The following is an 18,067-nucleotide window of genomic DNA, read 5'->3' as shown; positions in this document are numbered from 1 at the left end:
CAAAGAAACAAAAAAACCTTTTGAAGCTTTGGCTAGTTCTTTGTTTGCAAGACTAATAGCTTGATCTTTAAAAATGGAGCTGAAGTGCCAAATGTTTGAAATGTTTGAAGACCTATTCCCTCTGAGAAGGTATTTTTTAACTTAAAAGAAAGTCCTTCCTCCCAGATAAATTTTGGTTTAAAAGGAGATTAGATTTTTTTTTTTTTTTTTTTTTAAATGGGGGTGGATTGGGGAGGGAGAATTGCTAATTTGCTCTAGTAATGACAGAGGATTTTGTGATAATGGCATAAAAGTTGAAGGAAAAGGAATTTTAAAGAAGGATTCTGCCTTATAAACATTATATATTTACCCAATACATGATACTGTCAAAGTCATCCTGTTCTCAGCGGAGTGTTCAAATGTTTTCATAACAAAATGGAAGAGTGAGAGCTTTCCTTATCAAGATATTCCCATTTTCAAATATTGTGAAACAGTCACAAAACAATCTAGCAATACTAAGACATACGGAGGGAGCTATGGAACAAAGTTTTTCAAGATAATATAATATTTTGCATTAACTGTTTTCATATTGCGACACATACTGCTCCAGGTAGCACCTGTCCCGGAGGCCAGGCTGAGCGTCGGTACTCATCACAGTGCCTTTGACTTCAGCGTGGTGTTTGACTCAGAGGCACTGTGGAGGAAGGAGGGATGGGAAGAGCCTGCCAGTGCTGAACTGCCCACGCAGAGCTTGCACAGCCCATGTACACCACAGCCATGGGACCATATGCTTGAAGAGGACACCCAAGGAACAACGCATGAGCAGAACTGCTTGCACACCTCATTCCTTGGCATTGCTTCCTTAAAGCCTTTCCTCTTCTCCTTATGAGATTTCATGAGTCTCTTTCTTCCTGTGTTTAGCTCAGTTGCTACTCTCAGTACTGTAAGTCACCTTCCATCATAGCGTCTACATGAATGACAGATCACATTCATCCCTAGAGAAGTCTAGGGATTTAGCTGAGGGGAAAAGCCTGAGATTTGGAGTGAGAAATGGAGAATATTTCAGCTAATGAATTAGACTAACATTGCGTGGCAGCTGAGTCTGGAGGCTTTTGGGCAATATCCTGCAATCCCAAGCTGTTGAATTAGATGTTCTGGCCTGAGAGAGCCCAAAGGCATTGCTTTAAATATCTCAGTTAACAATCCCACTGAACATTAAGGAAACCGCCAGACTTTGTCTTTCACATGTCGGAGTCTGGTCTTGGAGAAATGTAGTCATGGATGAGTAAGACATCTGAAGTAATTGAAATTTTCTGCACACCTGGGCAGAGCATGCATGTATGTAAACATCACCCAGCCCTGGACCAAAAGGCAATTTCACCAGCTCCGAGTGAATGTTGTGTGGCAGACAAGTTGCTCTCATTTGGAAAGGATACTGCACATTAATGTTGTCCTGTGTGATGAATAGGCCCTTCTAATTACATTTTCATCCTAATTAAGCCTTCATCTTAAGTGCACCTTTTCAATCCCATTACCCTTTAAAGGGCAAGACTACCAAATAGGTGGTACATGAAGAAAACTACACAGAATATCAATTAATGAAAAAATTCACTAGAGTGTTATTTTTCCTGACCTCACAGTTTAAAAGGATGTGGGTTTTATGGTGAAATCAGGACCTTTTTTTTTTTTTTTGCTTCATTTCCTAGTCCTTAGCTAGCTGCTTATATACCTGCAAATACAAAATTCCACCTGAAAATTAGGGATGAGAGAAATCAAAGGGTATGCACTTTAATGTGGCAAAGCTATGTGACAAATTTAATATAAAGATACCCCCAAAAGATTACAGCTTAAGCTATTCTGTGGTCGATAGAAACTGTTAAACATTCTTTTTTAAAAAAAGGCAATTCCCTTGGATGAATCCCTAAATAGGGTTATGATTAAATCAGACCTTTGGGAATAAGCTGGAAACTGGCAAATGCATAGTTTAGATTTATGATTCTAAAGCCAAATACTGCTGAGCTCAGCAGCAGTCCCCTGGCTCATGCTGGTTTTTATCAGTTACAAAACCAATCTGCACTGTATTTCAAGCTCAACATAGCACACAAGGAACTGTGATACATTTTGAACTTCAGGCTGAAATTTGATTTACTCAAGACTTGCATCTACCCCTCTCCTCCTACATCATACTGGGGATTTTATTGGTTTCTACTGGTACAGGTGAAGGTATTCTTACCATATATTCATGACAATTCTATCATATAGGGTATTTCCTACTCAGCCTGTTGTTACTGTTTTGGTGTGGTTTTTTTTTTTTTTTTTCCATCCCCAGCTGATAGAAACAAAGGCTACTAGTGAAATCTTGAAACTTCTAGGAGCCTGCACCTTTCTGCAGTTCACCTGCAGCGGACACAAGCCACTGAGCTGTGACAGCAATTTACCTACCAACCCATTCAGCTTACACTGCTGTTAACCACTCCAGGTCACTGTAAGAATAATCTATAGAAGATTTTTGTAAATTTTCCTGAAAAACAAAATTCCTCCATCATTGCAAGCTTGCAACATTATAAAAGTCACCTATCCTTGGGCACAGTCAGTGATGGGAGGGCTCCTGCAGGCAAGCAACATGTCCTAGCACATCAAGTGAGCTGCCCCCTTTTCACTGAATGAATGAAACTGCAGGGTAGCTCCAGGCTGGTTTTCACTGGAGATGCTCAGTATTTACGCAGTAATTCATTTTAGGAATGGATATGTTTTTTTCTGGCTTTCTAAAAATAGTAATTAATTAAAAAAAAAAAAAAAAAGGATAGATACCAATCCTTACAACTACTAACAATGCAGTCGACTGCAGGGTGACAGGTAATGATGACCTCAGCTAGTCAAATGAACAACTTCAGGAAAAAAAAAATTAAATGGTGTATTTTTGAGCCTACCAGGATTTTGATTTCCAATCCATTAAAAAACCCAAGATGCTTGGCAAGCTACCTGATAGCTCTTATTTCCAGATGAGATTTCCAGAATTTAATCACACATCTACTGAGACTTCTGGAGAATTACTTTTTTAAAAATAGGAATATGATTTGAAAACACATATCCAGGGGTCCACAGAGGAAGCAGGCTACATTTCCTGCTTGCTTTTTTATTGAATCATTTATATCATAAAAACATTTTTCCTTCGTATTTTGAACACTGAGATATGAGTTTGCAACCCGTGTTCCCAATTTGCCCTCAGCCCAAGCCACAACTTCTGCCATAATTTATAGCCACAGCTACACAGCGAAAATGTGCAATAACTTACAGCAGGTATTCTAAGTAATACAACATACAATCAAGCTGTTGATAATATGAACTAAATAGAATTTAGTTTTGGTCTACCTTACCTATTCTGTTCATACAGATGTGTTAAAAACAGCACTACCCAGCTGTAACTTGGAATATATTGAGTGTTTTAAATGTTAAAAGAAACAGTAATCACACTTCAGAGAAAGAACAAGAGATTATAATCGGGTTATAAAATAAGTGGAAAAAGCCAAAACCTGAACACGACTATGCCTCCCATCATCAGAGTATCCATTGGAGTTTCTCTTTTCCAAAGTTTAGGTTAGAAGCACTAGATTAGGAGATAAATAAATGTGCTGCAGTTTTTAAAAAAATTTTAGTGCTTCATGTCAAGCGGAACATTGACCAGAAAGGTAAACCTGAACTTGAGGGTCATTTTCCTTTGCGGAAATGACTTTCTGCAATTTCTCAGGTGAAAGAGTAAGCTAAACTTACCAAGGGAAAATTGAAGGACGGATGCAGTAGTTGTGTTAAGGCCAGTGGTGGTCTACAGGAAGAAAAGCAAACAGCAGAGAGGTTATGTTAGATCAGCAAAACAATACATTCATCACTTGTTTTTCTTTGAAAGCATGGAAACTCTCTGGATACCTAGATCTCCAGCACATAGCACAATTAATAACGAATTCTTTCAGGTTGAGTGATCATGGACATTTCTGTTATGTTATTTCGATTATTGATATCTCATCATATGTCAAAGCTGGAAATTTTTTTTCCCCATCATATTAATGTCTACAAAGCAAGTATATTTATGTGAAATGCTGGTGCTTGACCAGTATTTAGAAGATTGAAAAAATGAACCCTGTTGTTTATGGTCAGTTTAGCATAAATCTGTATATACAGAATGGTTTTCACTTTTCCCAGCACAGAACAAGAACCAAAAACAAAACCCAAAAAAACCCAAAACCCAAAAAAACCCCATTAAGTATCCTTGAAATAATAAAATGAAATATTAAGAGGGAATAACAGAATTTAAGTCTTCAGCAGCAAAGCAAACAATACCTTGGTGGTAATTTACAATATATACAATGAGATTTTGTAGTAGCATCTATACATTGTTGACATCCAATTGAGACCTAGAAACAGGCAGAAAACATGGAGCAGCTCACTCCAGCACATCACCTTTCTTTGAGGCCTTTCTTTCTCCCTTCTTTCAATGGCCCCATAATTCAGTAATTTAAATTAGGACCATTTTTCTGAAAACACTATAAGACAGAAACCACTAGAATGTTGTGTTTATTTTCAATTAATTTTGAAAGTTGGAATTAACAATACTGTTACATAACAAGCAAGGCAGAAACACTACCTAAAAACACTGTCTGATCTAGTTATTTTGACAAAGAGCTGAAAAATCACTGCAACAGTTTAGCCAGCAGAAAGACCAACCAGAGGGACACCCCAAAAAGAAGAGACTTAAAGTTTGGTTCATTCACTTCAGCAAAAGACCCCAAAAAAGATATAATTTATCATTCTAAGCAGATTTTAGAGGCTACATTGAAGAAAGAAAAATGTACAACCTGAAAGATAATGGCAACTTTAGATCAAAAGAGAAAATGAAAAAAGGCATGACCTGGCCAGACAGTAAGTTTGCACAATCATAAAAGAAGTCATCTAATTGGAAGAACAGGGACAGAAAACACCTTAAATAAATTCATCTGATATTGCTGCCATTGATGTCTGCATCCTAGATTTCAAGACCTTGAACTTGTCCTCCCATGCCAGAACTTACACAGTAATAATTCATGCCATTTCCCATGAAAGCAGCTATAGAGTCTTCCCTCAGTTGGGTTCCTTGTGATCTGCATCTATGCACCACGTCACATCATGGATATGCCACAGAGAAGTTGAACTTCTGAGCAAATTCAGCCCCAGAAGTAAGGTCCTGGGGCTAGCAGGCTTTGGCTACCAGAGCCAAGCTGGGAATTTGCATGGAGGCAGCTCCATGTGGAGCACCCAGAGGACTTGAATAATCCTCCTGCTTTGCTTGTATGATTCATGTAAAGGAAACTGAACACTAGATAAGAATAAAAAAAAGTGCTAATCTGCAAAATATAGATAAATATTTGAGCTCGTGGACACTAAACTGATGTTTTCAAAAAACCAGCACCCACATAAAGATTAACTCAATGACCTGGAAAATTCTACGTTCTTTCAAGCATCCATTACTATGGCAGTATTACAAAGGCAATTTTATCAGCATTTTGTAATGATCAGCTGTACAATTTCTGCATAATTTCCCTGAGTCACATGGTGAAGGCAGAGATTCTTCCATTATCAGGTATTCCTGTGCTCTTCAATTATCTACTATGCAGATAAACATGAAAACTGTTGAGAGAGATCTGTCTCCTCTCTGAAGTCGCTTATTACACACAAAAGCTAGTCCTAAATGCAGATGATTTCTGACTATTATTTAGGATTCCATCGACACAGAACAAATATTATCTCTCAGTCACCTGTATTGGCTTTTCTGCCTTTGGAGATTTTCAAAAGAATTTCCAAATCTTTGCAAATGCATATTCAGAATGTGTATTCAACTGTATATGATTAACAGATTCTAGGTGATAGCTCCCTCCATTCCTTTCCATGTACTAAACATCAGCTTTTGGGTAGCTACATGTTAAATCAGCTCAAATAATTGACCTCTGTTAAACTAGTAGACCTTTTCTTTGCAAGTTAATTTTAATCTGGATTAATTTTCTGGTGTGATTTACCATTCAGCTCACCAGTGAATACCATCTCTCCCCCGCTGGGAAGGTACAGCACTGATGTAGAAAAGCAAAAGGGACTGGACTTCTTCCAGTGCCAGTGTGCACCTAGTTGAGGTATTCATGAAATTATGCCTTTGAAAATAATGTATGGAGACCTGGATGAGTTGGCATGAGGTTTTGGTGTGTTTCTTTTCTACATACATATTACATATGGAGAGGAATTTATAAATATTAAACAATGGGGTCTTCACTGAAATGCACTGAAAATTAGCTGATAACAAGACTACATATGCTTTAGGAGAGTGCATGGAAATTCTGAAGATTGATCACTGTGAACTAAGACAGATTCAATGGGACAGATTCCCAAGTCTTCACAATCAACTCAAACACCAGCTTTTAAAAGTACCTGAAAATTTGGCACTATCTGTACATAGCGTTCACTTAAAATATAGTTTTATGTAACTCCTTTAAAAACACAGTTGCATCCCATTTAAGTCCATTCTGTCAGGATCGATTCAGTATTAGGTATCACATTCATCATGCCAAACAATAAACTGCTTTCTGACTTGAGTTATGAGTATCTATTGCATTAGTTTACATTCAATTAATTATGTTGTGCAAACTCTAATTTGAAAACAAAACCCTCTATCAATGTTCAGTGGCTCATATCACCAAGAAATTAAATGTATCAGTTATCACAGAAGACGCATATATGTAGTCTTGAAAGAGACTCTGTTGTGACTCATTTCAGTAATGCTTTAGAAAAAAGCATTACACTTACTAAAAACTTTTTGCAAAGCTCTGCAAGGGACTACTAAGTTCAGATGCTGCAGAGAAGCTGTTAAGGAGATTTTAGCAGCTATTTTCCTTTGCTTGCAACATCTCTGACACTATACATCTTTCCAGGATTTTGCCAGTGGTAAATTCTCACCAACTGACATAGACACTTGGCACTAAAAAACCCCTCCGCCTTCAGTAACAGGCAGCTGCTGGGAGTCAGGAGGAGAGAGGACAGTTAAGGAAGCAAACCAGCAGCTGTCACAGCTGTTGATATAATACATTTTGCAAATTCAACTCTTCTTGACTAAGTATTTTAAAGCAATAATGTGGCACTAGGAGCCATGAACAGAAACAGAGATTTCAAGTGCCATTTCAAGCAGGGACAGAATGGGATTCAAACAGTAAAGATGATACAATAAAAATGCATAATGATGGGAGAAATGAAACAGGTTTTTAAATTTGTGACAGGAAGAGATATGTTGTGAAATCACTGAAACATGACTACAAATCAAAACCAATTTGTTCTGAGAAGATAGGGATTTAAACCTATGTCCATATTCAAACATAAAACTAGGTTAAGACCTCTGGCATGAACACCATCTTGTGCTCATCCAAAATGTTAAGCCATTAGCATGTTCCTTCAGATGGATTTGATTTTTCTGCGACACTGCCATAATATTTATAAACACTTTCATTATTAGGCTGCTAACTGTTTATAAGCATGATGATTTTTTCAGCTGATTATTTAATCACACCACTTTGGCATCATAATGAATTTTTCCAAGCTCCCGATGCCATGATAGTGTTATTTTACCACACGGTAATACGACAAATACAGTCCAACACCGGAGTTTGAAGCCAATTTGTGATTGCTAAGGATAGTCTAAATTACATATCAGCAGGGAGAAGACAGCTAATTAATATTTCAAAACGCTCAGAGCCAGGACCCTGGCTTTGCTAAATGTCATAAATAGATTTTTTTTCAAGGAGTGCTACTTATATTCAATACTACAACTAAAAATGAGTTTAAAAATTGTGGAAAATATCCCAGTGGTGTGACTTCACTTTTGCACAGGACATAAAACAATGCATCTTTTCTCGAGGCAGTTAATGAAGCATAGTACATTCAAATAGGATTCAAAGTAGCAGAGAGGCGATTTAGCATCTCTGTCAGGATTCCCTGGCTGGAGCTGGCTGTGAGGGAAATGACTGAAATTCTCTTTGTATCCGTAAAACCTCTAAATTAGTTTTATATGTGTTTATGACTTTCAATCACCACATCAGCAATATCTACACTGCATTTGTGGAATTCTGGTCTCAGTTAAGAATGCAAAATTAACCCTGTTAAAAGAACTGTCAGTGTTTGGAATGAAGAGAAGATGCCTGGCCAAAATGACTTCTGTTTTATGGCCTTCTTCCATGTACACTCTTCAAATAGCTCTAATCAGCCTCTTCCTCCATTCAGAAGACTGTTGAAAACATGAAAATTAATTTTGAATTACTCTGGCTTTGAGCTGGCCTTTTAATTTTTCAGTTCTTTCCAAACTTCCCATTTTATGTACATTGTTGCAGCTAGCTGTCTAGTGTCAGCATGTGAGCATTGGTTATATATTTTTCAACTCCTTTTCCACACCCAGATGATCCCAACTTAATGCAAATTGCACCATGTTGTTTCTTACAGCAATTTTATGACCAAACTACTCCCCCAATGAAATTAATTCTGTCCCCTTCATCATGACTCAATTTGTTACATACACTTTCCTGAGACTGGCAGGTGCTTGCTCCAGGCTGCATTTAAATCTGCAGGATGCATTGTTCACAAGTGATGTTTTACAACCAAATTAACATTTGTCAACAGCAACAAGAAAAAATGGACACAGCTAATATAATAAGAGAAGAAAAATTAACCTTGCCTCTATCTCATTGTTGGAAATACAAAGAGAATAATGCTAGTTTGACAACACAGGTCTATTTCCTTGCCTTTCCAGTGGTTTACAGATATTTTAAATAACTTGGATGCACACTGGGTCAAGAGACTTTTCCTTGGAGACTAGTGCAATATCCTTTGGTTAACATCTATAGTTTAAAACACTGGGATGTTCCTGGGGTGCTCTTCTGTGGCCCAGTCACCTTTCTTAAGAGCCTCTCTGCTGAACACCAAACTTTCAAAGCACACCAACATCTCTGCAGCTGATGCAGCCTCAATTCATAGTCTGCAGACCCAGCACTAGCAGATAAGCCAGGCTTTACTTACCAGTTCTCTGGGACCATATGGCTCACAGAAAGTGACGGCGTTGCCATGCATTATCACACCACACTGCTCTCCAACCTCACAGTTACTGCATTCAGACCTGCAGGAAGAACACACCATGTTCAAAATAGAAAACAGAAACCATTCGCTTGAGAGCGCATCAGGCTTGAAAACTGTAAAATAAGGCTGTTGTATCTTGGTGCTCAGACAAATCGGACTGTTTTGTTATCATGGTGCTCAATGTAAAGGTTGAGCAACTGTACATGTGATGTACTAGTGCTGCCTCTTGAGAAAAGCCCTCGTGAATAAGTACTTGCTCTCTGCAAACTGTCCCCCCCTTTTAAAAATGAATGTCCCTAGTCATCAACTGCAACACATCACACTATAGGAAACCAAGGTAAACTCTTACATGTGTAATTTACCTTGAAGTTACTCTTCTTCCAAAATCCTCACTGCGCATTTGTTGTACCGTAAGTAAACCCACCAACATGGAGTTACTGGAGAGCAGAATCCAGGAGAAGGGGGTAGGATCAGTCCCCCTCCAGCCCGAAGGGTTATTTACCCCTAAGGGCAGACCTGAGGCTGCAGATGCTACCTGAAACTGGGCACCAAGAGGTTCCACAGCCCAGCTGCACACAGTTATTGCTGTTGCTTTCTATTTGTATTTGTTATATCCCATACTCCTAGTAACAGAGAGTTGCCACTCTGTTCGCCTGTTAGGGGAAAAAGTATGAAGACAATTTCAGAGAAGATGGTAAGTGCTGCTGAGCCAAATAATTGCACCTCTCCTGATATTTCTTAATTTAATCTGAAGGACTCTGTGGGCAGCCTGAGTGCAGAGCAGAGGGAAAGGGCACCCTCTCGCACCTTTGAGGACCAGGCTATCGGCTCTTGGCCTGAGCAGCAAATTTTTAAAAAATTTTGGAGATGCTCCCAGCCTCTGACAAACTGCCTGCGATGGGCCTGACCAATGCTGCCTTTGGGCAAATCCAAAGCTCAGCTTTAACATCAAATCTACAGGCAAACATTTGTTCCCAGAGCAACCACACTGTAAGCAAGGGTCAACTCTCCTCAAAACTTATTTCTTGTTGGGTTTTGTTTATACTTTGATAACTGGTATTTTTAGAGTTTTAAGTGCAATGGACTTATGTAAGGAGTGTTTAGGCAGGTTTTCTCTTTGGCTTCTCTCACAGAGTGCCTCAGGCTTGGCCACTTTTTCTGATGTACAATGTCACCAAAATACACATTCCCATATACACAGCCCAGATATAGTTTAGTAGTGTGCAAAAGTTTGGTTTTCTTCTGTCTTTTCATTGTCCACCTGATTTCTGGATGGCAAATCTTACAGGAAATCAGATGGAAAGGAAGAAATCCCAACAAGATAGGACTTGCTGTCAGCATGTATGATAGAGTTTTCAATGATCACAGGTACTTGTGCATACTAGCAATGTATAGTTGATTCCTATGCAAATTTGATTGGTTTTTTTTCACCTCATTTCCTAATTTATGTTGCTTGTTTTTCTTTTCATTAACAAGTGTTGTGTTAAACCTCTGCAAGTAAACTGCTTGGAGCAGGATTTTTCTGTTCCTGAGTATCTGCAAACCATCAGTCCTAGATAGGGGAAATGAAATCTTCAGCTGCATCATGACAAAGAGGCTGGTAGCATTGTCAGCTACCCCATGGGGCTGGGACAGCTTTTCACTCCAGAGGCCATGCATTCAAAAAGTCTGAGCAAGGGAGGATGGGCTGCTGTAAACCCACGTATTGATTAGAAATAATGTTTAAATTCATTTTTAAAGAATATATTTAACTAAATGAAGCTACCGCTCCTGCAGCAGACTGGGGATTCTCACCACTCCTCTAGCTTCCAAGGGCAGTAAAGTTTGGGTAACTTTTGGCAGAATAGGTTAACTCTTAGCAGCATACAATACCTTACACAATACCTTGCAGCTCTGTGAGTGCTAAGCTCTGCTGAGCAATATGTTATGTTTTCAGATGCACAGATGTGGTGAATAATTGATTGCACTTGTTATTTTGGGTTCCTTCAGTTGGTCCTGGGTGAATTCAGCACAGGATTGGCTTTCTTATGCCCAAGTCCATTACAGATGAATGACTTGTTTCTACTTTCCAACTCTCTTTCTTATTGTGAGATTTTATTAAAGGGCAGTTTCAGCTCCACTTCCCAGAACAAAAATTAGACCTAAAAAATCATTGAGATTTTTTCTGGTATAAGCATGTTAATGAAGTCATTCAGCAATTCACACTAATAACATATAGGATTTTGAATTTAAGCAGAAAAAATAAATCCTCTAATAGAGTAATGTAGTTCCTATTGACTTCAGTGAGTTAATATTTACTTATAGAAGCCACAGTGAGCCTATAATTTTATTTCTCAATATAAGACAAGAAAAGAGCATGGGAGTGAACAAAATTTTACTTTAAGGGAGAGTACAGAAGCAGAGTTCATGGAAGACGTGATTTGTTGTTATCTAATTTTCACTTGATCCCTAAACTCTGATAACTGAAGAACAGAGGGACAGAAACTAGAATACCTAGAACTCTGTAGGATTCTGGCTGTTTATGAGCATTATATTAATTATATGCCCCTACATTTTGAAGGTTTATAGTGGGGCATCTACCCTAAACTCCTGATGTGTGCAGGAAAACTTTGCCTATGAATACAATACTGGGGCCACTTAGTCCCTCACGAAAGATCAGGCTACATAATCCATGGGATATTTTCATTTCATAATTCTCATATTTCAGTGAATACAAAGTGATTCATCTATTCTAATTCTGTAATCTGGTCTAAAAATACTGTCTGGAAATCCAGAAACATTGTCCTTCTGATACATCTGTTTCATCATCACTCATCTTTTCTAGGGGAAGTCCTCTTATAAGAAATTGGATGCCCGTTGGTAATCCTGATTCAAACCTTTCTGCTCTCTTTGAAATGCATTAACTCTGACAATAATTTGCTCAGTAGCTTGACAGAAATGCATGAAGAGTAAGATACTTGATCTGTGGTTCCTCAGATCATCGGCAAAGTATTACGCGTTCAGAAATGACCCCATTTGCTCCTATCCTGGTGCAGACTGGAAGGTTAATTTCTCTTCCATTTATACAAACAGGAGACAGTATTAATTGTCCTGGCTGGGTGCATCTTTTTACCTTATCTTTCTCACCTGCCTGGTGTAAAGCCTTAGCATGTTAGAATCACTTCAGCTTTCTCTTCACAGCTGGTACTCACTGCCACTGTTGACGTATGTCATATTCATCTAGATGTCTTCTCTGCAGACCTGCCATCACTCTCATCTCTGGTTTAGAGACTCCCACCTCTCTCTGCTATTGTTCTTCACTTTGCTGAAGGGGAAACATCTGCTGTTTTCTCATCCCTATTTGTCATCTCATTTCCCTCTACAATACCTGAGTTTGTGGACATTATATTGACTGATGTCTTTTGTGATGTCTGGACTATAAAGAAGACAAACACCTCAAGCTGCCAAGAGATTTTTAAACATAAATCTTTCTGAAGTTTAATCCCGCAGTTTTAGTGCAATTTGGAAACCACTTTAGGACTTCTCTCTCCTGTCACAAAGACTTCCTCCACCTCTTTGCCACTGGAAATATCACTGTACCTCTTCATTTCTCATACGCCATAAAGAAGTGATGGAATCTGTTTTTTACTGATTGATTTTACATGCTCAGCTTTTCTTCATGTCATCTTTGAAGTGTATGTCTTTTGTAAGTGATTGCTGTTTGGAGTGCTGATAGGCTTTGAGGTGAAACACGGCATCAAGTTGGGAAGGAGAATTTAGCCAAGCTTCTGTACAGACTCTTTTTAAAATGTACTGAATCCCCTGTTGTCTACAGACCTACTGTTAAAACTAGGTGTTTTATACAGAAACATACATTAATGCCAGAATCTCTTCTCTACTATCTTATGTATCTTCTTTTTCCTGTCTTTTTGTCTCAACATTAAATCATTTATCATAGGATTAAACAACAGATTTTCTAGATTTGTCCTTGTTTGGCCTGGCTTAGTTCTTACATAGCACCTTTTTTATACCCTCTTCTGCAGTTTTATGAGGTTACATGGAGACAAGATGGTCACAGAAAGAGATGTTCAATGACCTAGACAGTTTTCCAGATACAACCCATATTAGACCTCTTTTCATCCAGCCATTCCATGGCTCTCCCCTGGCCAGTAGTACATGGTGCAGATTCCCTTTCCCTACAGAGGAAATCAATTACTTCCATGGTTCCTGAGCTTTCTGAACTAACAAGCTCCTGCCAGTTTTCAGTAAATCTCATGGACCACCAATCACCTGGACTATTAGACTTTTCATTTAAAAATGCACTAAACATTACTGACCAATTAGTTCTGCAAGTCAGATGTGAACCACTTAGCATGGCCACTGGTGCTATGTTTACCATGGAGTAAGAGTCATTTGCCTAATTTAACTTCCACAACTAATATGTATTAGACATAAAATACATTTGACATTTACAAATGTGCGAAGCATATTTGTTTCACAAACCAGAGATCTTTCTAAAGCTGGTGGCAAGGAAGTCTTTGCTCAAGTAAGCAGGTTTGTGCCTATGGGTTGGGGACTTTGGAAATAATCATATTCTGACATGAATGCATGCTGGAAGAAAAGAATATAAAAATTAGTTGGACACACCACACAGGAAAAACCTCATGGTTGTTGAGTCCCAAGGAAACGAGAGAGATGAGACATGCTCCCATTCCCCCATTCCAGCACAGAAATCTTCCCTGCTTCCTTCTCCTTATGTGTCCTCTCCTGCTGCCTCCTCCTCTCCTTGCTTCCCACTCTAGCAATTTCCCGTTTTCTTTCATTCACCAAACTGTGACTCAGGTCAGGAACCCTGATTTTTCTGTTTACAAAGAGCCCCATCCCAACCTCCCCTTTCTCCTCCCCTTGCAGCTCCAGAAACACTTTTAGCCACTCCATCCCTACTACTAAGCCCCTGAAGAAACAGATGGTTGCCGAGTAGGATGTGTCTTTTAATGCACTTGAAAGAACAGAAATCCATAAAAAGCAGGCAGTCACTCTTGAAATCATACAGTGCCCTTGTGCAAAATAGTTATTTGATGTGAGGCCTCTCCCAGCAATGGAGTGACACACAAGCTCTGCTGGGACTCATAAAATTAGACACACAGAGAAGCTATAAAATGCTTTGGTTGTGCACTTGGACTGTATGTCTCTGCCAGAGCTGCACACTCCAGAAAGGGGATCAGGAGGAGTGGGACAATATTAATCACATCCAAGCCAGTGTTATGTTGGATTTGTGGTGAAAAGATCATAGGAAAACACAAACACTCGTCTTTTCATCTGTACACAAATAATGGTTTCAGAAATTATTAGAGTGGCTTAGTCTAACTGGCCCCTGGTGACACAGCACTGCTGGAGTATTGGAGCACAGAAGGCAGCTGCTACCACACACTCCGAGCACATCAGACCAGGGATCGAGTAGGGCTGGAAATACTGCTCGAGCAGTTGCTGCAATTGTTTGTGGTAAAGATGGGAATTTTAGCAGCTGCCAGGAGAAAAGATGCAATTTTAGGGTGGATGGCATAAACTGTTAATAATCCCTGATTTAACTCCCACTAGAAAATCAAATGAGAATGAGCTTTCTGCCACTAAGTGGGTCTTTACTGGAGTCAGAGCTACTGTAGAAATCCTTTATTCAGAAAAGCTCATGACACCTCATTACAGTTTTCTTTTATTTGTGCTCCAGCTCTGTTTAGCATTGCTGAAGATGTTGGCTTTCTAGTGTTTTTATTACAGTAAAATCTGTCTCAGGATTGTGGTGAGTTTTGGCACTCTCTCCCAGGACACACCTCTTTGCACTGACCCATCAACCAAGGTGGGTTGAGGTTATTCCAGGGCAACCAAATCCAAATCTTGGTGACAAAAGGAGCTGGAGACTGGGGGCTCTTTTAGTCTGAATTTTCTCTGTTGAGAGTTCTATAAAGCAAGGATGAATCTAAAGATAAGAGAGCAATGGATAAATAAATTATGGAGGCTCCCAACAGACAGGCCCTCTGTGAGTTATGAGACATCTGCAGGGAAATAATGCTGCCTCTTTTTTTTTTCCACTCAAGTCCATTTAACACACTGCTGTTAAAGCTATCTACCTTGGCAGCTATTCTGTAACCCATTAAGAGTCCTTGATCTATTCATTCCCATAAAGAAAGAGATTTTTTTATATTATAGTATTCCAGGTCTTTAATGCATCTGTCCAGAAAAACATTTAAAGACATTATACAAAAGGAACAAAAGGAGGAATAAGAGTAGGCACATATTAAAAAGTACTACAATAAGTATGTGCAAAAGAAAAGCATCCGTAAAATTCCATAAACTACAATCTTTTTACATAAGGTGGTGAAACTGTGAAAGACCTGCACAGATGGAGAACTGTGACAGGCCTTAATAAAAAGGAAAATGAAGTCAGATTTAACAGAACATATGTATTCCTAACTAACAAATGCAGGTAACTGCTAAAATGCCCGTCAATAATTTATTTGAACAAGATAAACAAATCCAGTAGAAGATTTCTTTATCTTGTATGAATTAAATCAATAAAATTAGTTAGATTTATGGTATGATCCAAATAGGATTGGAAAGAATAGAAAACTCGGCAACAACCTCATAACAAAAGGAGACTCCAACCTTCAAAACTTCATATTAAGACCAGTAGATATTTTTATCCAGGTATAGTATGACCAGCAGATGTATTCACTATACAGAATAGAAATGCGTTTGTACTATAAGAGACCTAGAACTCCCTCTTTTGTGACATACATACGTATATCATATGAAATGGTCCTCTATCACTGTGATCACTGGGGGTAAAATTATTAACATTTAATGTTGAGAGGTCTGGCTAAGAGTTATCTTTGTTAAAAGAACATTCCTTCTGACTAAAAGCTAACAGTCTGTGATTGTTTCCAACTCCCCACTTCTGAGCTAAGATAACACTGGATGTACCACTCTTATAGTTCCGCCGACAGGCATCTCTCCATATTGTGCTGTTATTCACCGCTGGAGTCCTTACAGCTGTGGCAGTGACTTAAGGAGTCCATCCTTCCCAGGGATGGATACTTGGCTTTATTAACATGGAAATCATTGCTGTTCTTCACCTCTTTCCTTGTTTTCCTAAACAGTGTATGGGTGGGTCTCTGCCAGGGGAGCAGAGGGGGAGATACTGTCCAAGTCCTTTCTGACTATCATAGTTAATAAAGATTCTGCCTGACCTGTGCTAAATTGTACTGGCCTTATTATGCACATGGAGTACTGAGATTCTCCAACAGCATCTACTGGATAAGAATGATGACAACCTGTGCTTGCTGTTTCAGATGTAGACTGTGATAATATGAATGACCCTACTCAGGAATCCCATTGAACAAAAAAACCCTAGCAATTGGGATTTGCTGTATAGAGCTGGGAAAGAAGGGTTTTCCTTCCTATATAATACAAGTGTTTTGAAAAATTCGCCTTCCACAAAAAAAGAAAATAATCAACCTTAAACATTTTCAGCATCTGAAAATTAGATGGAGCTATTTAATTCCAGTTTTCTTTAATACCATGTTTTCTTTTGAATGATTTGGAAACATCTGATTTCAGTTTAGAAGGAGTTTTTACTACAGTTAGCTTCACCAGAAATGTGTACTACGTGAACATGAAATTCAAAAAAATAATTGAAAAAACAAAGTTTAATTACTGAAATTCATCAGCTTTTCCATGAAAAGCTATGATTTCAAGAACTCAAAATCTTCATACAAAAGCATTCATTGAGCTCAGTTCTACTCTTTCTAATTTTGGATTAACTCAAAATTTGAGGTCAATGAGAATTTGTCACTCCAATGGCCTTAGAATTTCTCAGTCACTCATTAATCAGTTAATTAATAAACTAATATATTTAGGTCCCAATGGAGCAAAGATACACATAAGACTACACCATGTGAGCTGGGGTATTTAAGAATTAATATAGTACAAAAAATTCATTATAATAACCAAAATTTTTTTCATTTGCTCACTTATAAAGAAAAGCAAAAGCCTGAAACTCACCACATGGTAGGATTCAATTCTTGCTGATGGTAAGAGTCAAAGTCATCTCGTAGGATAATGCTGTCACTGTGCATTTCAGCTACAAAGAAAAGAAAGTATTATATTAAAAAAAAAAATCCAGTGTAATCATCAAGTGCTTTCTAAGTGTTGCCTTACCTCATTGTAAAATGAGGAAATCAGCTCATTTAAAGTTAGAAAAACAGGGATTTCTCAGTTACAGCTTGTTTGTTTGTTTGTTTGTTTACTCTGGATAATAGTAAAACATTAAATTAAGATGTGTCACGACCACCAAATTGCGATGACTCTGAAAAGATGCAGTTATCAAGCACATAATAAATGTTTTAAGAAATTTTGTTTCAAATTGGTGGTTATTCTGAGCGTTCAGAAAAAAAATCCCTTTGAATTCAGATTTTGGAAACACTGGCACAAGGAGAGATGAGATATCCTAGTGAGTGTATTGCACTTCTAATAATTAGTGGGTTCATTCTGATAACTCATAAGCAAAAATCCATGAGCTCATTGGAATTTCTCTGCTGCTATCAGTGGAGCTAGCAGTACAGGTCAGTTCATTTAAGGAATATAAACTGTGAGTTATGTCACACAGATGTTTCTAACCATCGGTCTGCAAGCTTTGGACTCCAAATTCCACCTAGATTTACTGTATCATTTATGTCTGATGACCAAAAATACCACCCAAATCCCAAAACTTTGGCACCTGTATTTGTACTAGACAGAACCTTCTCTACAAATACTTCCATTAAATGAATGAAGTAACTGTCACCTGCCATTCAGATTGAGCAAGGATTCCAGAATCTGTTCTGGACGAAACAAATTGCAACACCAAGTTAGTGGATGCAGGGCTGAAGCTCTGCTGTGTGCCCTGTACCCTGCTTGGAGAGCAGGAGCAGCAGTGTCCTGC

At 38.4% G+C, this 18,067-nt stretch overlaps 1 protein-coding gene across 1 annotated transcript in view; it reads right to left on the bottom strand.

Annotated features, from left to right (window-relative positions):
- RELN (reelin) overlaps nt 1-18,067 on the bottom strand; it is a 243,611-nt gene that overhangs the window by 145,378 nt on the left and 80,166 nt on the right. Inside the window, exons 6-8 of the mRNA XM_026868008.1 lie at nt 17,149-17,227; nt 9,055-9,151; nt 3,751-3,802 (exon numbers count right to left, since the gene is read on the bottom strand). Coding sequence (XP_026723809.1) covers nt 3,751-3,802; nt 9,055-9,151; nt 17,149-17,227 — 228 coding nt within the window. The remainder of the gene's footprint in view (nt 1-3,750; nt 3,803-9,054; nt 9,152-17,148; nt 17,228-18,067) is intronic.

Source organism: Athene cunicularia, assembly GCF_003259725.1.
Source record: "Athene cunicularia isolate RWA chromosome 1 unlocalized genomic scaffold, athCun1 chr1_part2, whole genome shotgun sequence".
NCBI lineage: Eukaryota > Metazoa > Chordata > Aves > Strigiformes > Strigidae > Athene > Athene cunicularia.
This window is presented reverse-complemented; position numbering and strand designations above follow the sequence as displayed.